The sequence below is a fragment of the Stereum hirsutum genome, assembly GCF_000264905.1.
Source record: "Stereum hirsutum FP-91666 SS1 unplaced genomic scaffold STEHIscaffold_8, whole genome shotgun sequence".
Lineage (NCBI taxonomy): Eukaryota > Fungi > Basidiomycota > Agaricomycetes > Russulales > Stereaceae > Stereum > Stereum hirsutum.
The window spans coordinates 306,402-330,709 of record NW_006763138.1 but is presented as its reverse complement, the minus strand read 5'-3'; the positions used below and the strand labels follow the sequence as shown (position 1 = coordinate 330,709).

The 24,308-nt window shown below is 51.6% G+C and overlaps 7 protein-coding genes across 7 annotated transcripts; 4 read left to right on the top strand and 3 right to left on the bottom strand.

Moving 5' to 3' along the window:
• The first annotated feature begins 9 nt into the window (after window positions 1-9).
• On the top strand, window positions 10-2,936 carry STEHIDRAFT_121849 (uncharacterized protein). Its single transcript, XM_007304710.1, has 12 exons — window positions 10-413; window positions 472-768; window positions 831-922; window positions 979-1,054; window positions 1,111-1,136; window positions 1,195-1,357; window positions 1,411-1,479; window positions 1,534-1,596; window positions 1,648-1,800; window positions 1,858-1,881; window positions 1,940-2,174; window positions 2,245-2,936. The coding sequence occupies exons 1-12, from the start codon at window positions 372-374 to the stop codon at window positions 2,649-2,651; spliced, it is 1,647 nt and encodes a 548-aa protein (XP_007304772.1). The 5' UTR covers window positions 10-371; the 3' UTR covers window positions 2,652-2,936.
• Window positions 2,937-3,146: 210 nt separating this feature from the next.
• STEHIDRAFT_157366 (uncharacterized protein) lies at window positions 3,147-10,750 on the top strand (the record flags this gene model as incomplete). The annotated part of the gene is made up of 26 exons (XM_007304709.1): window positions 3,147-3,327; window positions 3,395-3,626; window positions 3,686-4,629; window positions 4,719-5,761; window positions 5,818-5,918; window positions 5,992-6,258; window positions 6,318-6,465; window positions 6,517-6,705; window positions 6,761-6,865; window positions 6,924-7,126; window positions 7,193-7,385; window positions 7,440-7,586; window positions 7,639-8,076; window positions 8,131-8,241; window positions 8,298-8,447; window positions 8,511-8,604; window positions 8,665-8,805; window positions 8,864-8,895; window positions 8,946-9,039; window positions 9,099-9,263; window positions 9,316-9,397; window positions 9,452-9,587; window positions 9,640-9,817; window positions 9,870-10,419; window positions 10,479-10,629; window positions 10,691-10,750. 26 exons carry the CDS (start codon window positions 3,147-3,149, stop codon window positions 10,748-10,750), a joined length of 6,135 nt encoding a protein of 2,044 aa, XP_007304771.1.
• Window positions 10,751-11,038: 288 nt separating this feature from the next.
• On the bottom strand, window positions 11,039-12,367 carry STEHIDRAFT_58396 (CRAL/TRIO domain-containing protein; the record flags this gene model as incomplete). The annotated part of the gene is made up of 6 exons (XM_007304543.1): window positions 11,039-11,313; window positions 11,378-11,393; window positions 11,466-11,721; window positions 11,784-11,878; window positions 11,929-12,100; window positions 12,153-12,367. 6 exons carry the CDS (start codon window positions 12,365-12,367, stop codon window positions 11,039-11,041), a joined length of 1,029 nt encoding a protein of 342 aa, XP_007304605.1.
• A 609-nt stretch (window positions 12,368-12,976) lies between these two features.
• On the bottom strand, window positions 12,977-13,983 carry STEHIDRAFT_131555 (S-adenosyl-L-methionine-dependent methyltransferase; the record flags this gene model as incomplete). Its single annotated transcript, XM_007304708.1, has 3 exons — window positions 12,977-13,231; window positions 13,287-13,643; window positions 13,714-13,983. 3 exons carry the CDS (start codon window positions 13,981-13,983, stop codon window positions 12,977-12,979), a joined length of 882 nt encoding a protein of 293 aa, XP_007304770.1.
• Window positions 13,984-16,099: 2,116 nt separating this feature from the next.
• STEHIDRAFT_157363 (uncharacterized protein) lies at window positions 16,100-16,811 on the top strand (the record flags this gene model as incomplete). Its single annotated transcript, XM_007304707.1, has 2 exons — window positions 16,100-16,239; window positions 16,307-16,811. 2 exons carry the CDS (start codon window positions 16,100-16,102, stop codon window positions 16,809-16,811), a joined length of 645 nt encoding a protein of 214 aa, XP_007304769.1.
• A 906-nt stretch (window positions 16,812-17,717) lies between these two features.
• STEHIDRAFT_139706 (Zn-dependent exopeptidase) lies at window positions 17,718-21,694 on the bottom strand (the record flags this gene model as incomplete). Its single annotated transcript, XM_007304706.1, has 19 exons — window positions 17,718-17,959; window positions 18,039-18,113; window positions 18,175-18,297; window positions 18,354-18,496; window positions 18,558-18,704; window positions 18,767-18,825; window positions 18,885-18,955; window positions 19,017-19,092; window positions 19,159-19,437; window positions 19,500-19,591; window positions 19,657-19,793; window positions 19,849-19,969; window positions 20,037-20,171; window positions 20,238-20,309; window positions 20,375-20,554; window positions 20,614-21,204; window positions 21,258-21,274; window positions 21,330-21,438; window positions 21,497-21,694. 19 exons carry the CDS (start codon window positions 21,689-21,691, stop codon window positions 17,846-17,848), a joined length of 2,736 nt encoding a protein of 911 aa, XP_007304768.1. The 3' UTR covers window positions 17,718-17,845.
• Window positions 21,695-21,818: 124 nt separating this feature from the next.
• On the top strand, window positions 21,819-23,613 carry STEHIDRAFT_121842 (uncharacterized protein). Its single transcript, XM_007304705.1, has 7 exons — window positions 21,819-21,878; window positions 21,935-21,961; window positions 22,021-22,148; window positions 22,217-22,341; window positions 22,400-22,521; window positions 22,574-23,161; window positions 23,230-23,613. The coding sequence occupies exons 1-7, from the start codon at window positions 21,870-21,872 to the stop codon at window positions 23,521-23,523; spliced, it is 1,293 nt and encodes a 430-aa protein (XP_007304767.1). The 5' UTR covers window positions 21,819-21,869; the 3' UTR covers window positions 23,524-23,613.
• Window positions 23,614-24,308: the final 695 nt, after the last annotated feature.

The following is a 24,308-nucleotide window of genomic DNA, read 5'->3' as shown; positions in this document are numbered from 1 at the left end:
GCAAATTGCTGTCAATGATCGCCTTTTGTCTTTTGCGGTCTTCGCCACACCGAGACCACAGCAGCGAACTCAAAGCGAACTTGTGCGATACTGTATCGATGCACACTGTGTACTCGTAGCCATGGCATCTGTTCCCGTTGCGCAGTTTCGATGCTTAAATAATTACGAAATCCACGCATTTGAAGCGAGCTGGCGCCCCCCACCTCCTTCTCTCGACCCCGCTCAGTCCTCTTTCTTTCCTCCGCACTGAACTAGCTGGTCTACAGGAGCAGGCTCTCAACTCGTTCTCCGGCTGAGCCGTTTCCCTTTCTCTGTTCATTGGCTGCCTTTACTGGCAATTCCGCTCCTTTCGCCCTCCGTTTTGCGGAAATATGCTAGCATGGTTCCAGGTCAAGGCTAAGGCAGAGCAACTTGTAAGTTTTTGCCTTTTTTCGCCAATGCTGCCACCGTTCACGTTCGCCCGTCTACCAGCGCCTTCGCCTGGTTCTTTCTCGCTTCATAGCATGCTACTTCTTTCTCGCACTCGCCCAGTTCGCAGTCCAGTTCATCCTCCAATCCATGTCCCTTGCGGATGATATAACGGTTGTCGACCGCGTTGAGGCTATCCTCGCGCAGCACAACGTCACGGCTGGTTTTACGATCATCTCTGATGATATGCTCCAACTGTGCTCGACCATCCCTACGGACGATTTCCAGGATTGTCTCAGCATCTCAGCGCCTCACGTGGAGGAAAGGACGCAGAGCTATGCGACTCGCGCAGAGAGAAAGGTGTGTCTGTTCACTCACTTGGTTCTATTTCCTACTGAACAGCTGACGTTTCATCACCCAAGTCGAGCAAACTCTTGGACGACGTTACAGTGACAACGAACTCGAGTTCCATCAGCGATCGGTGTGCAATGTCGCTGCCATGGATATTGGAAACGTACGCTTCCTCTCCCCATTGCGACGTGCAGTGAATGTTCTCACAAGTTCAAACAGATTCCACGACGGCAAGCGCGAAGACATTGCTACCCTGTTCTTCCAACTGTGGCTTCTCATCCTCTCGGTTACCGCGGTACGTGTGTTTCACGCGTCGCGCACATGTCTTCACTCAAATCGTTTTGTGCTCAGATCTTGACAGATTCAATCCCACATCTGTAAGCTCTCCGACTTCCATTAACGATTGGCTCGCTCATCGTCTCCACGACCTCGCAGTATTGCCGCCTTGGCCAGCCACGTTCTTGATACTGCATGGGCCGGTTTCAACGTGCACAGTCAGCTCAAGATGAGGTCCCAATACGTCCAGTTTGTTGTCGGAGATGCCTGTGATGGTGTCGATGTCCTCAACGGCTGGTGGGACGTCCGTTTGAACCACTCTGTACGTTCGGTCTTCACGCTGACAGGAAAAGTGTATTGACCGTGAATGGCCAGGTCCCTATCCTCATCGTCAATTGCACCGTTCTGGTTATGTCCTGGCTCATCTCGTGGAAATTGTTCTTGGTATATCCACACCTTTTGATCGTACGATCACCACTCTAATGTGCCATATTTCAGATGTATGAGCGGCAAACGTTCAACAGCGTCGGAGCGTCTCCAGAAATTAACCGCATCTACAAGGTTCGAATCAGATACTATTGAGGTCGTATGTGTTAACCCCGTTTGATCCAGATCTATCTGGCCTTCTATATGACTATGCAACTGGCTTCTTTCTTCATGATTGCTGGTACTGCTCTATGGATCAACAGGCTGAGCGAGCATCTACATGATGCCGACATGACTAGCTACACTCTCTACCTTGCCCTCTTTGTCGTCTCCGTCGTAGTACGGTATCTACTCTTCTATCCGTTCGAGCAACCACTGACCTGTCTTTCCTTATAGCTAGAGCTCGTCTGGATCGTCCTCGTACGTGTCTCCTTTCCCTTTATATCCTAGCATTCCGATTTTAATCCGGCTTTTGCAGGGCTGGTACTCCATCCGGCGAGAAGCCCGGATTTTCTTCTGGTGTTTCATCGCAACGGGAGCCGCGTTGACAGGAATTTGGACCGCAATGTACTTCTCTCCACTCTATCGTTTCTACCTCAGCATCTGGCCCTTCTTCGCAACCGTCACCGTTACGGCGTACATCCTCCTACTCCTCACGTTCGTTGCGGGTATTCTCTGTCGTCTCAACTTTGGCAAGGGGCTCGCTCATTATCGTACGTATACCTTGTCGCTCTTCCTTCTGGGCCAGAAAGCTCACTTCCATTATCAACGCAAAACTTACAGTGAGCGTCATCTCCGCTCTCGCGGGCGACAACTTCACCCCCGCCTCTTTCGCCAACAATCCCGACGACACAGATTGGCCCTCTAAATCCGGCGAGGACCCTCCTCGGTTCTCCTACATCGACCTCGATTCGTCCAGTCTCGTGGTTCCCCCGGCCAAACATATTTCGACTATCCGTCTGCACGGTTCAACGACAATGATTCCCAGCCTCCCCATGACGCCTTCGGCCGCCTCAGAACGCCCTCAGTCTCAGCGACCGCCCAGCAGCTTCACGATTCCAATTCGGGGCCTGCCGCAGAGGCCAGGGGCTGCAGCACAGAAGGGCAGAGGTGAAAGCTTCCTCAAGCTTGGTCGTGAGAAGCGGTTGAGTGGCCAGTTCCGTGTTCCCCATCTTAACAACCGCTTCTAGCGACTGTACCTGCATGCTCGGTGATCCTGGATGTTTTGGGCGTTTCTGTGCATTATGACTGTAGGAAGTGTAACCTGGACAGGGTGGACGCATGGAGGTCCGCGAAGTGGCAAGGGTGTACATTATTTGTCCGTGGAGAGGCAGGTCCTCTTGACCTTTTGAAACGTTCTTGGATGTCTGCTTTCTCTATGCTCGAAGCATTTATCACCATTGTATTTTGTTGGGGACATGTCTCCAATGTGTATTTCTACGTGTTTTGCTATAATGGCTCGCAACCGTACCTCCCAATCGGTGTCTCTGTGGCCCAATTGCCACAACAAGACTGTAGCGTGACTCGCACCGGATTCACCCGGTGCAGGAACGTGTGTGACGTGTGTGACAGCGTGTCAATTAAGGAGCCCGGCGCGTGTTTCGCGTCGCGGGTCAAGCACTTCGTTCTGCAGCCTGCCTTAGCTGCTTCTCCGCAGAGGCCTACTAGAACAGAACGGCGCCGGGATGGACTCTAACGGCTGGTACTCGAACCCCCATGGAATGAACGGATACGGCAGGGATGCATACCTCTCGCCAGACCCGACGAGCTCAAGGACGCCGGATGGGATGGCGGTTGATTCTGTGGCAGACTCGCACCAACTGCTGAGCGCGTACCCGCTCGCGAGTCTGAACGCAACTGGACATGGTCAGAGCCCCTATAATGAGATCGGATCGGCGGTGACTGACTGACGCATATATTCACATTTTTAAAGTCTCGCGCCAGTTGAGCAACCTGTCGCTCTCCGCCCAACCGCCGTCGTACGCCCAGCCGCAATACTACGCGCTGAGCGAGTACACCTACCCGTCCCAGACCCCGGCGCCGTACACAGAGTACGCTACAGAGCTGAACCACCTTCAATCCCAGCATCTGCCTGTGCAGGACGGAGGCTACTGGGAGAACACTCGGAACGACGCCGTCCAATACCTCGGCCAGCCCTCTCACACGTACGTCCCTTCCCTTTTCAATCCGAACGAACCTCAATATATGCGTTTGTTTCTGCTAGTTCATATCCACAGCACCCGTCTGCGCCCAATTATTGGCCCTCTTCTCTTCCCTCGCAGTCCCCATACGCCCAGTATCGGTCCAACGCCTTTGCTCACTCTGTCTTCCAACACACCGTTCCATCCATCTCGTACCCGACTCCTCCGCCACCCGCAATGAAGGCCTCCTCATCTTCGCTTGCCTTTGCCCTGGGTGCTCCACCCCAACCATCTCCCCCCAGGGCTCCGCTCCAGTCCTCGCCACCCAAACCTCAGCCTCCTCCGCCACAGCGGCAACAGTCCATCATCTCACCCCAGGAATCCAACGTCCGTTTTAATGTGTTTGTTGACCAGACTAGTCGCGAGATCGAGAGGGCTCAGGCAGCCCGGTATAGCGCAGTCAGGCCACCTAGCACTCCAAGCCGGAGAAACAGTGGGACCAATCTACCACCGTCAAGTCCCGACCCCCTCGCCGTCGCATCTGTCGAAGTCGTCTCGACCCCACAGAAGCGGAAGCCTATCAACCAGCTGCAATCTCCTACAGTGAAGCGCGTCCAGACTCTCAACCGCACATCATCATCCTCTTCACTATCTTCCGCTCTCTCCTCGTCGCCCATTCGCTCTGCATCTTCATCTCTCTCAAAGACCTCGCACACCAATCTCTCGACCTCCATCGACCCTAGCTCCTTGCCTCGTATGACACCGAAGGCCAAATCCAGGATGCAGCCCTATGTCGACTTGCCGCCCTTAAAAGCCAAATTAACGCCTTCGTCGCAGAAGAGTCGTCCACCAGTTCCCTCTGCATGGTTGAAGGGCAAGACGAAGCGGGAAGATGATGACGGGGGAGAGCCAGATCTCGGTGGGTTCGGTTCAGAAGAGGAGGAATACCAGCCTCACAAGACGAGCCTCGCGTCGAGTTCAGCTTCAAGGTCTCCTACCAAGAAGACGGGTGACCGTGACGAAAGAGGTACGCACACTACGCCACCCTAGTTGCATGGATGACTTTGTCTGATGTTAAAGTTATACTTAAACTCAATGTATGCGCTTCTTTCACAGCCCCGCTTGAGAAGTTGACTGCACTACTAGATGACATATTCGAGGCTGAAGACTCTCTGCCTGTCGAACCCGACTTAGAAACCCTGCCCTCCGATTTCTTCTCCCCCATCTCCTCTGACCCAGCTCGCCCTCAGCTCCAGCCGAACCTCGTTCGGAAACTGACGAAGCACATCGGTCTACTCGCACGGCCTAAGAAACGTCTAAGACCTAACAGCAATGGTAACACGCCTCGTTCGACTGGCCCGGTGAGCCTGAGCGACGTGGAACCTCAGACTCTTTCTCGCGTACTGAAGATCTTGGAGAGGAGTGTGAAGGCGGGAGAGGATTTGGAGCCATTTCCCAGTGGCGGTTCCGGAAATGGGGTCGCCGGGTCAAAGAGCGCTCCGTCTTCACCTACGAAGAAGAAGGGGGGGAAGGCAGGGAAGAAGGGTGGTACTCAGGCAGAGCGACGGTCGAAGTCACGAACACCACGCGACGAGGATGAAGAGAGTGTCGTGAACGGCGTGGACGTGGATGAGCTCCCTCGGCCTCTCGACACGGCAAAGCTCTCGAGGTCGTTGGAGCTTGCTCGAGACAGCATTTTAGCCGCCGACTGCTGTATCGCGCTACTCGGGAGCGACCGTCTAAACAAACAACTCTACTCGGAAGAGCTCATCAATGCGTGCCTCTCGTCTGTCAAAAACCAGCTCAACAAGGTTATCTACCCCTTCATCGAATTCTCATCATCCAGCGGCGAATCTTCCACCTTACGACACGTCGCAAAGAGCCTGTCTTCGGAGGCTTATGAGCATAGACGACAGCTTGCGGATATTTTCCAGGCCCTATTGTCCATCCTTCCACGTATCAATGGTTTAGTAAATGCCGATGTCGTTGCGATGTCGGATAGCATCATTATCCAGGCTGTCTACATCGCGATTGGACCATTCTTCGTCGTCGAAGACGAAGGAGGGGCGAAGGCGAAGAAGGACAATCTAGTAGTGGCTACACTTGGGCAGACTGCTATGCAAGGGCTCAGGCTGGATGCCTTGTCCCTCACCCGAAGTGTAGGTGCTTTCCCAGCCCATTGTCTTGGTGCAACAATACTTATCGCTATTCTCAGATTTTTGCGAACCACGAAGAGCAGCGTTCTTGGATCATCGAGGAGATCTTGAGCTCGCTCATCAAGCTCTCAGATACCAAGCAAAAAGCCGGTCAATTTCGGTTCGTTCATTCTATCTAAACTGACTTTGTGTCATCATCTGATCTCACGTTATGTTTGCTCTGCGTACCTCAGTTTGCGAGACGGTCGCTCGATTCGTACTGTCTCTGCTCTTCTACTTCAATTGGTACAGACCTCCGCCCACGGTGTTCGCATTTCGGCCAAGAAGCTCGGCAAGTCTCGTCAGCAAGCGGCGGCACTCAAGAGGCACGATAGCATGCCTTCCGACATCCCAGAGCCGTTTCTTGAAGATGTTGATCAGGACGAGATCAGCCTTTATCTCTCTGGATTAGAGTCCGCTACCAAGGCTGCAAAAACAATTGTGGTGTTCCTTACGCAAAGGTCTCGCCTTCATCATTTGATACAAACTTCTATGTGCATTACTCATTCCCCTTATGTAGATCGGGGAAGGGAAAGGCGACGAAGAACTCAAACGAAGCGGAATATCGTCTCATTTTCGACAACCTCATCTCGGATTTGCTTGTTGTCCTCTTCTGGCCTGAATGGCCCGCGGCGAGCTTGCTACTAACCATTATCTGCAAGTTTATGGTACGTGAAGTCTAGGTTCTGCATCCGGTTATACATATTGTTGACGCGCAGCGCGATAAGATTTCCTCTCTAGACGACGTCAAGTCGATGGCCCAGACAGATAACAATGCAGTCAAGCAACTCGCGCTGGACCATCTCGGCGTAATTGCTGCACGTTTAAGGACCAGTACCCTCAAGTTCAAGCTCGCCGACAGTCCATCGAATGGAAACACTTCAATGCCGCTACGACCAATGGAGGAGGTGGCAAAGACTTTCACTACGTGCAACTTAATGTGTTTTCTGACGTGTTTTCCAGGTACTCGCGAGCTGCAGTTCAAAGGACTTGCAACGGCTAGTTACTGCTCACCGCGAGGTCATCACTCATCTGTCCCGACGGTCCACCGAGGATCAGGCTTGCGACGTTCGTCCTCTGATTTTATTTTCGTTGCATGAAGCTTGACATTCAGATATATTTCTAGAGCGCTCGAGAGCTCAGCGCTGTGACGTGGGGCCAAGAGCTGGCCATTGCTCTCAGGCGGTGTAACGCCTCGTTGTCAAACGACGGTAATGACATTGACCTAATCAAGGCCAATAATCCCCAGATGCTAGCGTTCGGTGTCAAAGTCAAATCGGCCTTGAGAGATGTCTGGACAGATACGACCACCGATATCTTCAGTGTTGGGTATGTTCATCACTGTACCTATTGCCGTTCGAAACGTACAAGTGCTGATTATGTGTCCTCTTGTAGCTCCCAGGACGAGGTCGTTCATATAGACAAGCTCGCAGAAGAAATAGGAGTTATTCAGGAACTCAGGCATTCGTACCAGCCCATCCTCAACGTCATTCTCCTGGCTCTTGACGCCCAGGCTGTCTTCATGCGCACGAAGGCTTTGCGTGCCCTCGGTCAGATCGTCACCAGTGATCCTACGATCTTGTCGTCCGTAAGTAGTGTTTGGATCTTCATTGTTTTCGTATCTCATCCTTCTTCTGAACAGCCAAACGTCCGCCGAGGCATCGAAAGTCACCTGCTCGACAACTCCCCGGCAGTTCGCGATGCCGCTGTCGAATTAATCGGAAAGTATATGATCGACTCCCCAGAAGTGGCGGCGGACTACTACCAAAAGATAGCTGACCGTATAGCGGTATGCTTTTTCGTTATGTGTAGCTTGGTTTGTCTGACTTACTACCCATTAGGATACGGGTCTTGGTGTGCGCAAACGAGTCATCAAACTTCTGAAATCCTTCTACAGCGTCACCGATGATAACAAACGACGGATCGATATTTGCACCAAACTCGTACTTCGTATGTTTGATGAAGATGACACTGTGAAAGACCTCGCCGTCAAGAGCGTTGAAGATCTGTGGTTCCAGACACCGATCGTGTCCTCGCTCAAGTCTCGGAACGCTAGTGGCGAGAATCCTGCGGGCAGGTCCGACCTCCTTGCGAAGGTTTCTATTATCATGGGCGTATCCGCCAACTTCAAGGATAGGCAGTCGCCGTTGGAGGACATGTTGCATAAGATTATGGCGGACAAGGAGGGTACCGATGCGAGCGTACTTCATGAGCGGTATACCGAGATTTGTGAGGCCTTGATTGATGGTTTAGTCGACGCGACTGAGTTGCCTGGCTTCGTATGCACCATTTACCTCTTCGGTGATGCTTCTTCTGAACTTTGCCATCTGCAGACTATCATCCACTGCATCCGGACCATCTATCTCTTTACGACAGCTTACCCGGCCGTATTATCCGGATCCAATGCATCGACGTTGCTTCCATACCTTAAGAATGCGACCTCCGTATGTGACGACGTTATGCGAATCCTGTTCCATCAACTGAACATTTTCTTTAATAGATCGATGAGCAAGTTACGTCCGATTACCTACTCAAGATTTTCCGCGCCTCAGTCCCGCACATGCCGAAGACTGCGATGAAGTTCGGACAAGAGCTGCAACTTGCTCTTCAACCTATGATCCTGAAGCCGTCAACGGCGGGCGGCACAATGGTGAGTCTTGCATTGTTCTTTCTGACCATAAATGTTTATGCCTCATGTTTTATTCGTGTATAGGCACTGCAAGAGACTGTGGCCTGTATATGTGCAGTCGTGGAACATCTGACTCACGACTATGGCCGCTTGGTAGCGCTCTTAAAGTCGTGTAATCGTGCGTTTTCTATTTGCGTATTGCGTACATCTCTTCCTGATCTTATTGTTTGACGTGTAGAGCGACTGATGCAGGCTATCAACAAACCACGAAACACCAAGATGTCTGGCCCGGATATGAAGACTCTTTGCATCCTGATATTTATTGTTTCGCTTCTTGTTGAACATTGTGACTTCGATCGCCTACGACGGGATAGCACTGGTACGCATACTGCTTCACTTCTTTTACGAAGACGCTGACAAGGAGGCATTCGTTGCAGTACCGGAGGCAGACTTGAACGTAGTTTCATTGGTAAGGTCCCAAGCTAAACTCGCGCACAACTGTTCTCACTTCCATAACAGGGTTCCATCATAGAGCACGTCTATACCTGCCTGTTACAGCTTTACGATAAGTATGCAGAGGCAGTCCTTCGAGGAAGAATCCTCCAGGCACTAGGTATCTATCTTCTATCCTTTACGTCGTCCAGCCGACACACTCATGCCTCGTCATTCCAGGTTTTCTGTTCAGGGCACAACCAACACTTATGACCTTGGAGTCGTCTGCAGCGATCATGGATGCGATCTTTGCCTCTCCAGAGGAAGATAGTCGAGGTCGCTTGCTCAAGATCATGCAGGAATTCTTGATATCAGAAGCTTCAAAGCATGCTGATAAAGAGAAGAGTACGCTCTTTGACCCTTTTTCCTCTTCAATCCGCTTCTAACGACAATTCAGAGAGTGTCAAATCCAAGTCGGTTATCGCAGACGTGAACATGGAAGAGTTGGTGGGAAACACAGACGGTTTCGCTGACTCAGGGTAAGAGCTTCTTCCTTTCCGCGCACTCCAGCCTGCTGATGTTTACGATGGCAGAGTGAGCTCCGCTATCGTCCAACGTTACCTTGAGCCGATCCTCGAAGCAGCTTTGTCTCAGCATGCGCAAATTCAAGCTTCCGCCATCGACATCCTCAGCTTCACGGTGAAGCAAGGCTTAGCCCATCCTCTTCAGGTAAAGACCCAATTTTCAGCTGTCCTTTCGCATACTTACATCAAGTTTTTAGTCATTTCCGATCATTGTCTCCCTTGAGACCAGTCCAAGCACTGTACTCAGCAGTCGTGCTAACGCGTTGCATGCCTTGTTGCACAGCAAGCATGCCACGTTACTCAACTCGCGGTATACTGTCAGCGCGAAAGCATCGTTTGACTACCAGGTCAGACTCTCTCCTGGGCCTGTACAAGGTTAGTGATTTTCGATTTCTGCCCGACCCTGCATGACTCAAAGATGTCCTAGGTTATCGCATGCAGCATTCAGCCCCCACTGCACTCCTTCAGCGCTGGTATTCCCTGGTGCGCGAGAAGCGAAACTCGAAAATCGAATTTCTCAAGTCTCTCGTCCGCGTGTTCGAAATGAAACCGGATCTGAAGTGCATGCAGGAGGAGGTCCACTTTGCACGATACATGGTCGAAAACTTTGCCACGTTTGATTACAAGGCTCAGGAGGAGGTGCTTATGGTCGTGAAGACGTTGATATCGATTCTCTTGACGTCTGGTATGCAGCTCATGGAGACGTTATCGCCGTCCGACCTCCTCGATCAACTGCGCGGACGTCCCACACCTGCATCTCAGCTCCAAGGAACCGAAAAAGACGTGGAGATGGCCGACACGCAACAAGAGCCGCCAAACGGTGCTGTGCCAGGTCAACCGCACGACTTGTACTCCGCGCCGTCATTGATGGCCTGGCAATCTCTGGATTATCTACCCGTCATGCGTAGTTCTGTCATCCTAGCCATGCTCATGCTCTTGAAACGATACCTGAAAAACCTATATGGTGTCACCGAAGAGTGAGCTCGTCCTTGCCTTCATCCATCTCTACGGTCTCACTCAGTCTTGCTGCCACCAGGAAATGTTCAAAATGGGTCATTGGCAAGAAGAACACAATCGGCGACAAGCCCGCTACCCGGCGTCACCAGCAGCCTCTTCAATGGGACCGCTTACCTTTTGCCACGGTACCTATACACACGACGCAAGATATGGCTGCTCAACGAACTACCGTGAGTTCATGTATCAGCCTTCTATTCGGTCTGGGCGTTGTACTCACGGTTCGCGTTCCAGTTCCTTGAAATCTGGGATGAGGATGGTGTTGCGCCCGAGCCGGAAGACGATATGGACTAACCCAATTCCACGCATTCACGTCACCTTTTCCTTTCTGTTGTTCCCTCTTGTTGTTCCCTCATATCATTATAACTCGAATTTTCTTGCTCGCCTGCTCCGCTTCCATTTGTCAATCCTCCATCCTGTCGCATCAATGTTCTATCGCATCCTTCTGCTCTGCATAATTTAAATCTGAATTACATGCATGGACTAATTGTAACACGATACCAACTTGTTCCCTTGTTCCAAATACATCAACTCGACGATATGCAATCAATAGGTACACACTCTAATTGTCTAACGGTATTGCTAGTTCTTGGCCGAGCCGTTCGTCGTTGCGGATGTCCGTGCAGGGGTCGTGTCACTAGGAACGGTCGGCCTCACAGCTTTACCGTTGACAAAGATGATTGGGCCTTGCGGATATTCACCGAGCAGATTCTTTGCGTCGTCGTCCAAATTTGGGTCATCGTCGAACTCGAAGTCGAGCGTGCCCCCGTACGCCTTCGGAAGGTTTTCAGTGTCGATTAACGTGCGAAGAACAGGACCTGGGTCTTTGCCGAGTACATGTATTTTGTTGCGTGTACCTGAAAGGGAGAAGGTGATCGCTGAGGCCGTAAGATACGAGGGCAGAGTATGGTTTTGACTCACCTTCGTCGAACCAGGCCTGCACAGAAAAGAGCATGTGAGCCTCACTGCAAAATAGTGTTTGTAAAGAGATACCGGACGATTGACGCACCGAGATCCATGACCAGACGGTAGCGAAGTATGCCGGTGCATTGACGACTGCAGTTATGTTCATGCTTTCGGGATATTGATGGGTCGCTAGCTCTGATGCTTGTTGTAGATGGTGTCGTAGGGACCACATGGTGGAAAGAGATACGCCGGAGAGGTCGATAATGGAATTAATAGAGTAGATCGCCGTGTTCCCTGGATGAGGTAGTGCGGTGCAAAGGGGGGTGATGAACTGGGTCATAAGCTGCCAGAGGACGACGCTTGTTAAGTGATATTAGGGCCAACTTCTTGAAATAAGCTATAGAGTGAAGAGTATGCTCACATTCGTTCATAGCGACTTTCAACGGGTACAGAGTTGATCTCCTTCACCCTGTCTCCCAGGGCCGACAGTTTGTAAACATACACCGGAACCCCATGCTAACTGTCTCAGCCTATAACCGCTACTTGGACGAGTGAGACTGCAGTACCTTGTCTCTCCGTCCGGTCCACCGAGGATAATAATGTTGTGCGGCTATAAAAGTCTGGTGGTCAAACGTCGCGTACAATCGGTCGACATCCATGCTCTTCCGCCATGATAGATGGTTTGCCCACTGGGCTTGAGCTTGACGAGGATCATATCTTCGCGCTCTAAAGAAACGTCTAATTATATGGATTTAGAGACCGTACGTGGAACATGGTACGAGAAACATACGCAAGGGTAGCGTCGTCGGCAGAAGCAGCCGAGCTTGTAGTGGCAGGGCTGTAGAGACCAGCCTTGGTGAGGTTCTCCTTGAAGCTGTTGAATGCCTCGAGGTGCTCGTCCGGGATACCTATGGGGCTGAGCTTGGACGATGTGGAGTGCTCGAGGTTGTCGGAGTGTGGAGGAGTCGAAGGGTGCCCTCCGCGCAGGAAGGTCGACAGAGGCATGATAATATGCGAGGAAGACGAGAGGTTCGAACGAAGAGGCGAGGTAAGAGGGGCGCCCGCTTATTAGTGGTGACGTGCGTCAGCCGTCGCCAAGTTCGATCACTGATCCGCTCTTAGCGAGCATGGTCAACCACAGACCGGTCCCATGGCTCACAGTCGTTCTTACAATCGCGTGCAGTTGTGCCGAATGCCGTGTAAGTACTTTGCTCAGATCACCTCGAAGGCTTACCGCAGAGTTGTGTGGACTAAGTACATCAACTTCCGCGCATTGTCAACGCGGAGGTGACCTTGTTTTTAGAATTCCGACCTGGTCATTCCGAGATTTGATATGGCCCGAATTGTGGCGAAACCGTACACATTCGTGTGTTTATGTCCTCTTCGACGCAAAACATCCCATGTTGCATTTGTAATTGAACTGTACTGAGTGCACCGTATCAAGTACACATGAGCTTATTTTGACATCAACACTTACCCTAGATTTGGGAAAGAAAGGTGGATTTTACAAGGCAAACGAAGCATAAACGGCCGCAAGAGCGGTTGGGTGCATACTCTATGGATATCACTACTTCCCAGCCATCTTCGACTCTGCTTGATCATAACAGTTCTACTTCAATCCTTGTCCGCAACAAATCTCAACCTCACGTAATCCAAACACCATGCTTCAGCCTTCAAATCCCAGCATCGTTCATCTTGACGAGCAACCTCTTCTACCTCCGTCATAACATGCTCTGCTTCGTCGCTGCTCATTTCGCGAAGAAAGTTGTGCATGCAGAATGAACGTAACCAATTTTTGAGGCTCGCGACGGGTGTAGGCCGCGCAGTAAGTGAGACATGGACCGGATTAAACCCGGCGGATGCGATGATCTGTTTTGAATGAAGTATTCAGATTATGACTCTCAGATGATCGAAAGTTACGTGCCTGCGTATAGGACTCCACAGATGGAAAGAACCATGGGTCTCGTTCCGTAGCGTTGATGCCTCGTTGCCCGAGGACCTTGTGCAGCGCCGCACGAACCCCCTCCACATTACCATATCCTCCCATCTCGCCGACGATCCGCCCACCTGACCTGAGCATCCTATGTGCATTTAACAGTGCCTGCTTTGGGTCTCGCGAACACCAATGCAGAGTTGCAGTGGTAAACACTTTGTCGAACTTTCCCCCCACTAACTCCACTGGAAACTCGGGCTGAGTCCCAACTGGGAAAGAAGGCATTTGCAGATCAGCGACAAGGAGGTGTGATCTTTCGAATCCAGTCACTTCGAGTGCTTTCGAAATCTGTCAAAAGAGTGTATATTGTTAGCAAGATGATACTCCCAAGGTACGACGTGCTTCGAGAGACACTCACCATACTCTCGCTAATGTCAACACCCACAACAACACCCTCGTCACCGACCAACTTCTTCAACTCCTTCGTGATCTCGCCACTCCCACAGCCAAAGTCAAGAATCTTCTCTCCAGGGCGCGCTTCAAGGAGAGAGAGGACGGGCGCTGTCGCGGCGGCAGAGTATACGAAAGACGCGCCCACGTTATACGCAGAAGCAGACCAGCCAGAAGAGTCGCGATCATCATCTACTTTGCCCTCGTGGAAGGCGGTTTGAGCAGAAAGCGCCGACATGATGGTGTATGTGAATATCGAGGGCAAGAATGAGGGATGATCAGTACGTCGGAGTTGAGCTTCTTGAAACTGTATGGTGTGTTTTATATGCCCCGTAGATCCCTGAGCACATGACTGTTGTTAGCGGCAATGATGGCCACTTACTGCTAATGATCTGAGGTACTTCAACGCCTTTGCTAGCGTTAGGTTAGCTATGATCCAGTCAGGAGTGGAGGATTGGCAACTGGTATGTGCCCTATGGAACCACGGCCGATAGATGTGCGGCCGAAGGCGATATGAGAGGAAGCGTTTCTAAGTCGAAGCGTAGGCTGCTGTGCTGGTGCTGGCCGTCGTCTTCTCAGAACATAACTCCAATGATCTACTTAAGTGCAATCCATCAGAACTCTTGGAAATCCCTGACCGGCCCTGACCGGCCCTGACAGACCCTGACGCGGAAGTTTGAGAGAGCCCGCGAAGTCTCAGAGCGCGTCAGGGCCTGTCAGGGCTCTCAGGACGGTCAGGGTGATTCTGGGTCGTTGTGTGGCACCAGAAATAAAATGTAAATTCATAAACATATTCGTAAATTACAGAGGTCTCTGGATACAGCGGCAAACAGTGCCTATTGCTACTCTATATGACATATGATACTAGTATAACACGGAACTAGAGCTATTTGTGGCAGATTTAGATGGTGTGTGCGTGTGGTGGGGGAATGGCATGGAGGGAGGTGGTGAAGGTGAAGGTCGGGTCAGGGTAACTGGGCAAGGGGTTAGGATGAATCGAGAAGGGAGCGACGCTATGTGCAAATTTGTGCGTGAACGGTAACAGTTTCAATGGGTGGAAAGGAACAGAGAACCGGAGGAGTAGAAGGAGGGTGGACGTAGTATATAGTGATGGTACGGGGTACTAATGATTAATGAGGAATTGTCGGTGCTCTGTGTACGAGAGGGTGCGGGATATCGTGGTAAAGGTAGGGAATGTATGCACAGCCTCCAGCTATAGCGATACCATGCCAGATTGAGTTGATGTCGAGGACGAAAAAGAGATGGGTGCAGGGGAGATGAGTGAGATACTCGTACATGACTCTTTTCCCGTGTAAATCACTACCCTGCTGCACATCGCTGACGTCCTCTCACTGCAATGGTCGCTCCTTAAACCAACTGGCTTGCTGGTGTATCAACTATCCTACCGCAAAGCGCAAGGACGAGGCTATATGAGAGAGAAAGGGGTACAAAGAGCCCGATGAGGGGCAACCGGGGTAACGTAGGCCTATGGGATCAGGGGGGGCTAGTGGTGGTGACAGAGGCGGTGGAGAACGCGTTGGGATCGTTCAGTTTGATGGAGTCGACGGTGAAGAAACTCAGCTATCTGCTTGGATTTGCTTTCCATACTTTCTATCATCTCTACATCCGAACTCCTGACGTCCAAATGCACGGTCGGATGATGCGGTACTCAATTTGCAGTACAATCGTGAGGGCAGATGTCGGTGATCATGACGCGAAGTGAAAAGCATAGACTTAGATGTAGGCTCGTCTACCACAAGTGATGTGAAACAGGCAAGTTCGGGAGAACTGGATGTCATCATTGACGAAAGAGCGAAGAAGTCTGGCGCTGTCTGGCGGGCTTCGTCACACTGGCTTTGTTGATACGTGTTTATCCTTCGTTCGACTTGAGCATCGTTATCGTCGTTGTTCTCTTTCCTGGCCTCTTGCTACACTCAATGCACACCGCTACTGAGAGCTGTCGTTCTTCTTCTTACTATGCTTGTAACCTTCAGCTCGTTATACTACATTACGCTCACCGTAATCATGTTTTGGAAGGGAGAATACGGTATGCTTTGAAGCGACTTCAACACACTGCGAAACTGACGCCTCTCAAGGGTTGCAACACGCAGATCCTCTTCCTACAGTGAGATATTCTTTGTCCACTAACATTCTTTCGTTTTATAGAGTCCTTAAAACAGGTAGTGAATGCCTGAAGGGTGAAGAAAGCGGGAGCCGTGATGACAAGAAGGGCGATTGGGACCGAGGTTGTGAATTATGATGGACGAGACTCTGTTGTCGACCGTTCAGGTCACTCAGGTGCGATTTCCTCCCTCTATATGATCTAATGAGGCTTTATTTTCCCGTATCGGAAGATGGAGGAGATCATGAGGGAGAAGGCAAGGATAGCGAGGAGGATGAAGCCATTCGCGCTCGGGAGGCAGCGGTATGCGGAGTTGATCAGCGCGGTGAGGGAGGAGGTGCGCAAGGTCAGGGGCGACGTCGTCGACATGTGGTCTGTGCGTCTGCGGGAGTGGTATGCCAGCAGATGTCTGATCTCGACGAGTCGTTCTCCTTTGGAGCCTCAAACTCTACCGGTCAGCTACGACTGCAGGCCGTCGACCACGTCCGGCCCTACTTCCAGCATCCCGTCAAGGCGCTTCTGCCGCTGTACGCTTGGACTATGTTCCTTCCCCAGACAACGGCGGCAGGCGCATAACCGTCCTCGCAGACAGCGCACATAACCCCGCATCCTCAACCACCCTCGCATCCTACATCTCGCATCCCCTCTCTATTGCCAGCGCTAACACCCACACCTCCAATCCCCACCGAACGACCCACCTAAACTATATCCTCGTCCTCTGCCATTCCTCACCCAAAACCCCCCTCTGGACGCTCTCCCATGTCCTCACCCTCTCTACTCCTCTCTCTTCTTCTTCTTCGTCGTCAATGCCAATATTCGACCCCCCCCTCACCTGTCGCGTCCACATCGTCCTCGAATGCACAGATGCCAGCGACTTCTTCAAGATCGAACAACGTCGAATCGCCCTCGCCCTCGCCCGGTTCGTCTTCGTCCCCCCGCGCTGAATATTAATTTTAAGGAGTCGGGGTCACCGAGGCATGCATCGGTGGCGCCGCCGTCGGATGCGGATGTACAAGCACAAGCGCAACTGCAGACGCAGGGGCTGCAGAGACCACGACCGACGTCTTTGAGGCCGTTAGTTAAACCAACGACGGTGATGACACAACAGCGTGAGCGATGTTTTATTTCCGCCGTCTCATAGCTTTAATAGTGTAGTGGATCGTAGTCGTAAAGCCTATATTGTTGTCTGTCGGAGTCCCCATGTATATACATTTTTTGTGAATATACATACTTTTGGGCCACACACTGTCGACCAGAATCGAGCCTGACCGCCCTGAGACGTCCTGAGAGCCCTGACAGGCCCTGACGCGCTTTCGAGACCTCACGGCCTTTTGCGGAACGGATCGTCAGGGCCGCTCAGGGCTTCTCAGGGCCTGTCAGGGATTTCCAAGAGTTCTGATGTCGGCCGAGGTAAGACGGCCGAAGTGTGCTGTATCAGCAAAGTCGAGAAATACGGACCAGAACGCTAATTGGATTCGATAGAGTGGCTAGTGAAGCTAAAGGCTGACCCGAAGGTCGAGGAGGCGATCCTTGCTTGACCGGTTGAAGTGGGTAAGAAACGGGCGAAAGCGGCCTAGCTTGACTGCGCCGGAATTCGCCGACTAAGTTGGACTTGTTCGTGCCACACTGCTCGCCACATTTGGAGTTAAATGGCCGACATGGGTAGAATAGCAAGAAATACCTAGTGAGTCAGTTCTCGAGAGTATGCACTGGCAAGATCATACGTATATCATGCAATGTTGAGCGGGTCGCTGTTTGAGCACGGATCGTCGCTTTGCTTGTCTACTGACGAACATTTCAGGCCTTCGGCAGAATCAAGACAACACTATCGCATGCGGGGATCAGTAGTACAGGTGACGCATTACTGGGATTATTTAGTATGTAGTTCCACGTATATATACAGAGCAAATGTAAGAGCAATAACAAAACAATACAAGAATATTCTTCAGATTTGAACCATCAATACGCTCAACGCTGTTTATACAGGAGGCACCTCACTAGCAGCGACGGAGAGCAAAAACCTCTCAACGACAGACTTTCCTTTGTGCAAATTGGACAGCGACATCCGTTCATTTGGAAGGTGTGCTTGAGCCTAGACCACCGCGATACCGCAGAACCAGAAATAGGTAAGAAAACCACTCAGATGACGGGAACGAGGGATAAATACGCACCGCACTCTGTCCCATTGGAAGATGTAGCGCAGGACAGGCAAACTCCTTCTCCAAAAACGGCACGGACGGGATTGACTACGGAACGCATTGTGCCATATCAATATTCGCTGATGAATGCGAAACGATGGCGGCTCACCCCTCCTTCTCGTATTCTCAGCGGTTCGACACCCCATTCCTGTGTGATCGCGCCTTCCAGAGCTTTGAACCAGGGATGCTCGAGATTCCCGAGCCACCAGTCCGCAGAATGGTCCACCGTTACCTACAGCACGAGGATGAACAGAGGTCCTTTGCGTAAAGACGGGAGGTAGGGCATACGCTGAGTTTATTTGAGCTTTCTATCTCTCCGAAGGAGTCCTCAAGGTATCTGCACAAAGCACGCGCGACCACTTCTAGGTCCTGATCCGGCACAATTCGCAATGAGACCTGTGCTTTTACCTCGGCCGGAATGACAGTCGGGTCTAGATTAATGTGCATGAGCCTATATACGTGCCCTCTCACGAGGAAGAAGTAAGGGCTTACTACGTGGTCCAGACCCCTCTAAGTTATGGATCGTCAACGAGGGTTCGCGCCATCTCGCGGCGAGCGATGATGCTGGGCTTTGTGTAACGGATTCCAAAAGAGTGAACAGCATCTTCTCCTCGTCGTCCTGCGGCCGGACTCGGTCGTCTGATACGCAAATTACAGCCGTCAGTTCTGCCACATCGCCATCAAAGAAGTAAAATGCTTACAGAATCCGGGGATGAGAACCCTACGATTTCGGTCGGTGAGCGTGGACAGAAGCTGGATCCTAAAATGAGAGTGAGTTGGAGGACATTGCATTAGAAAGGAAATTTTGAGGAAACATACATATCCTGCATAGGTTCCGCTACGACGCCACCTTCAATGCCCGAATGCGCATCCTTTCCACCCGATGTTATCTATCATACAAATTTAGTAAAGGTTCACAAGTTATGCCTCCAATAAGCATACGCTACTCACCTCCACATTACAATGGATGACGCCTCGCAGTCCGTATGTAATACACGGCACATCAGAGGACAGCCATGTCGAGTTACTATAAAATCACGACCGTCGCCGTTGAGCACCTTTAATTCCTGAAGGAAAATAGGCAACAACAAACCTAACCAGAATCGCATCCACATCACCAACAAACTCCTTGTATTTCTTCACTGTTTCCTCGAACCCAACGCTCCCCGCCTCCTCCTCACCTTCGATCATCATAACCAAATCACAGCCCAGCTGCCTCTTCTTCAGCAGCTCAGCCGCCGCGCAAGCCACCGCGAGTACCGGCCCTTTGTCGTCGGCGACACCGCGACCGTATAGAACGCCGTTGCGGGCTGTGAGATGGAAGGGAGGGGTTTCCCAGTTTTCGGAGGGGGCGGAGATGACATCGTAGTGACTGGTATCCACAAAAGGGCAATGAACTCAGAAGCACTGGGAGAAGGATAAGGTAGTGCATACCCATAGAACAATATCGTTGGTTTTCGTCGTTCTGTCTGTGCGCCTTCGAACCTCGCAAACACAATAGGGTTGTGCACGTCATTGGTGTATAACTGTAACGGGGCAACAGACCGGTCAGCTAGTCATTCCGGAGCCGTACAGGATCAAGTGCACTCACCGATTTCGCACTTGCCCCGAGTTGGTGCAGGCATTTCGTCAACCAAATCGCTGCTTGTCTGCAATCTTCTCGGCGGGCTGGATCACTGCTCACGCTCGGGATGGATACAAACTTGGAGAGGGCGTAAACCAGGATATCTATTACCAATATTATAGTGAATATGACGGCTGTAACGTAGGCAGGTTGACGTACCGTTGGGCGATTCTGCCCCTGTTATTCCGTCCAAATCGTTGTGTATATCCCCAATTTGCGTAGGTGAAACGGGGGTGGAAGTGTTTTCACCGGTGGCCTCGGGAGCCGTGATTTTCCATACCTATGATGAGCCAGCGAAATCTTAACTTGTCAATGCCGGGGCTAGAATACAAAGGATATGCGCGTACATGGATAGCATCATCATTACCTCCGGACACAAGTCTCCATTCTTGGGAAGCTTTGTGTCGGAATATCACGGACGAGAGGACGATGCCAGAGTGAGCAGACCAAGAGGCCGTACAGTCAAAGGTATCCGAGTAACGCTATAGGGGAAAAATAAGTTATGGTGTTCGAACAACGGTGTGGCGGTGGCGCGTAAAACGACAGACCTTGATCTGCCCATCTGCCGAGAACGTATACAAGTCGGAATGTAGCATGGCAAGTGAAAGGATATCGACGTTCTACAATCATCGGGCCGCCTGAGTCGAGGGTTCTTCAGCATAAATTCGATGTTGCCATGACTTACCTCTTGGACAATGATCGTTCTCACGAGCGTTTTCGTTTGCGTATCCCAAACCTTCACATATCCGTCTTGACAGCCAGCGTATATCAAATCCCCGCGCGTACAGAGGGACAGCACGGCGCCGTGTTCGCATTCAAGCGTATGAAGTAGCTCGAGTCCCCCCGACGCCGTACATGACCACAGCTATATAGATTTTGAAGTTGGTAAATGAACCACAGTCATTGAAGGAGGTCGAGACCAACCTTCACGCTCTCATCTCCAGCTCCGGTCACTAAGCGCACTGGAACCGACGAGCTATTGGACAGGGGATCGTCCGATCCCTCTCTCCCAGAAGGGAGCAAGGCCATACAGTACACGTACCCGTAGTGGGCCGAAGGAATTATATTCCCAGGATCGACGTTGAGGAACTCCTTCGGGCTCTCTGGCCGGTCTAACCTGATGTGACCTGTTGTGTCGACATCGTGGAGATGCAGGTGGGAGAATCCGGGAACGACGTTGTTCGATGCATGCGTATCCGCTGGACGTCTTTGAAAGCGGGGATACGAGTCGAAGAATTTATGAGCAGCTTTCTTAGAAGACGTGGGGGTGGATCTTCCGGAACCGGGGAGGGAGGTGGAGTCGATAGACGAAGATGAAACACCGGAAGGAAAGGGTGGCGAGGAAGACGCTGTGGTGGCAGGCGGGAAGGTATACCATTGCAGGGAGGTGTTTTGGCAGCCGAAATAGATCGTCTGGTGGGTCGGAGACCACGCAAGTGAGAATATGTCGCCGGCATCGGATTCCATGTATGGATTGAGGACATAAAGTGGACGCAGAGTACGAGTGCACCATATCTGTGTTGAAGCGTTAGGAGCGATTCGAGGAATGAGGACGAACGGAAACGAACTCGAATCGTGCTGTCACCTGTGAACGGCGAATAAGATGCAGCCTCCGAGAACGATACGACAAAGCAACGGACCTGAAGAACTAAAGAGCCACTGTCTGTCGGGTGCGTACTCGAGAGCCAGCACACTGCCCGTATGGCCCCTGAGTATACTCTTCAAAGTGAATGTTTCAGCGCACCAGACCTAGGACAGCGAAGCGATGTTCAGTGACAGCAACCCTTGCGAAAGTAGACAGACGCACGCAGATATCCTGAGCCTGATTACCGCTGAATATTGTCTTGCCATCGACGGCCAAGCTTAGAGTGGAAGAGTGTGGCCTGAGGAGCGAGTGGACAAGGACAGGAGAATCTGCGTGGATGTTCCTGCTAAGTGAAGCTGGGCCAGGACGAGATTCGTATGAGGAAGTCAGCGGAGAGGGCGAGATGAGAGAAGGCATGGTGCCGCGTACGCTGGGGGATGACCATCGTTGAGATAATATAGGGTTCGGAATGCGTCCAGCAAGCCGCACCGAAGCTGGATGGCGTCCATGGCAAACGCCGCGTTCCCCGCTTCTTCTCTCCCTCCTCCCATCTTGTAGCGTAGTCGGCCAAATTCATCTTGTTTCCTTGTTTCCCATGTCACAGGTCCGTATTCTTCCCGCAATCTTGACGCAACATCACAGCGCTCATTTCTCCTCCAGGCAACCGCTCTCTCGGCGAAAGAGAAAGTGCGTCTTTGCCTCATCATCAATGTGTTCAGTGTGGCGTGCTTAGCCTTATTCCCAAGGGCAATGCTGCCTTCAAAGCCGGTGACTTTGCGGCGAGCATCGGTCACTACACCTCTGCAATCCTCGCAGATCCAAATGATCCCACTTTTCCTCTCAACCGTGCGGCCGCTTACCTAAAGCTAGGCAAGTGAGTGCGTATCCTTTTCGTTTCGCCTCATCGGAACCCGTCATGCGAGATTGAACCGACTCGAATAGGCACGAGGACGCGGAAAGAGACTGCTCGAGGGCCATCCAACTCAGCGGCGGCAAAAACGTCAAGGCATTGTTCAGACGATCACAGGCTCGTGTGGCCCTGCACCGCACCGAAGATGCGCGCAAAGGTCGGCATAACTCTGGTAGTCCATTTCGTTACTGTCCCACTCTGATCGCGTCAATCAGACCTCGAGGAAGCGGCATCTCTGGAACCGAAAAACCAAGCTATCACCACGGAACTCCAGAAAATTAATAGCTCTCTCCAAAAAGACAAAGGAAAAGTCGGACCTCGCGCCCAACCCATCTCTGTATGATCACTGTCGACTACCTCAGATCACAGAATGACTTATTCCCGTCCAGATAGACCTCCCTCCCCTCCAATCGCAACAGACCAGAGCCCCTCACCCAAAGCGTCGACGGATACCGATTGAGATCGTCGAACCTTCCTCGCCCACGTCTGCCTCTACCACAACTACGTCAACCCCGACGCCTCAATCGCCTTCTCTTCTTAATCCAGTCTCCACCCGTCCCCTCTCATCCAATTCTGCCCCTCAAGCTCTGCCTACTTCAGAACAAAATGCAAAATCAGCCGCGTTGAAGTCTAAGTCGAAACCCACACCAACGACCTTCAAGGAGGCCAAACAGGCACGCGAAGCTTCACGTCCAGGTGGCGGCGCACTCCGCGCTTCTGGCTCTCATACCCTCTCCAAAGACCACGGCGAGAATCTCACAGGCGACGAACCTTCCGAAACTAAGCCTGATGTACACATAGCCAGCGGGGCCACAGTCACAGATGATCCCAGACCTCCGAACACGATTACAGACTTGCCAGCGCCAGCCGAGTATGACGGTCCAAACGCGAAACTCGGGATCAGCCTTTTCACTTTCTCGAGGGAATGGGACAGCCATCATGAAGCAACCCCCGAAGACCGCTGGAAACTACTCTCAGTGCGTATCACCTCTTCCAACCTAACCGTAAAGTCATCTGAACACACACATCATATCATATCACACAGCAAATCCCCCCACCCGCCCTCCCAACCCTCTTCCAGACTTCCCTGGAACCCTCCCTCCTCTCCTCCATCCTCACAGTCCTCCGCGCTCTCCTGAGCACTCATCTGTCCGCTCAACCCGAACTGAAAAGCTGGGTGCGAGCGTATATGGTTCATTTTGCGCGGGTACCCCGATTTGGAACTATTATTCTGTTCACGAGCAAGGCTGAGAAGGAGGTGATAGAGGAAGTGTGGAGAGCGGTGGGCGAGGAAGAGGGGGATAGAGCGGAAAGGAAGAAATGGGGTTTGAAGTGGTGATTCTGATGTATTGAGTCAGTGAAGTAGACCTGTCGAGGTCTCTCAAACCATCACAGGAACTGTATGGCGCATCACAGCCGATGTAAGACTTACGAGCTTAAGACGAATACCTCACACGGCTCCCCCGCATTTCATCGCACTGCATCATCACTGCACAAACAAAATTACAATAAACGTAAGTACCAAAAAAGGGGTATAATGCACAATAGACGTTCGACCCACAAACAGGAACATATGCGACCTGGCAGAAGAGAGTCACAAGCACCGCGAGGCTTTTCAATCATCCAGTAACCACGTCCAAACATGTCCGATGCCCTGTCCGGTGTCCGTTGCCCATGGCATGACATGTAAAGTGCGACGTCTATTGCGCGCGTAAAGAGGATCAAAAGGATCGAAGCGTAAAAGTAAAAGTAACGATGCCAATGCAAAACTTCCAGGACGATATAAAGAAAAGAAAAGAAAGAAAACGAAACCAGGACGCCACGCCAGCCCCTCACCACACGAGAACACACAACACGACAGATGAAGCTTTGAATGACGGAGGCGCAAAATGTGCCATGAAAGAGCGACTGAAAACAAAACAAAAAAAATATGAAAAGTTCCCCGTGTTGTGTAAGTGCCCACCCCAAGTGGCCGTAATACCTTCCTTCCACAGACCCAGTTCTGCAAGTGCAGTGCAGCGTTCGTCGTTCCGTTCGGCAAGCAAGCTGGAAAAGGGACCCAGAAATGCAAACACCGTCCTTCGTGAGTCTTAGTGAAAAATCGACCGATCGAAAGGGGAACAT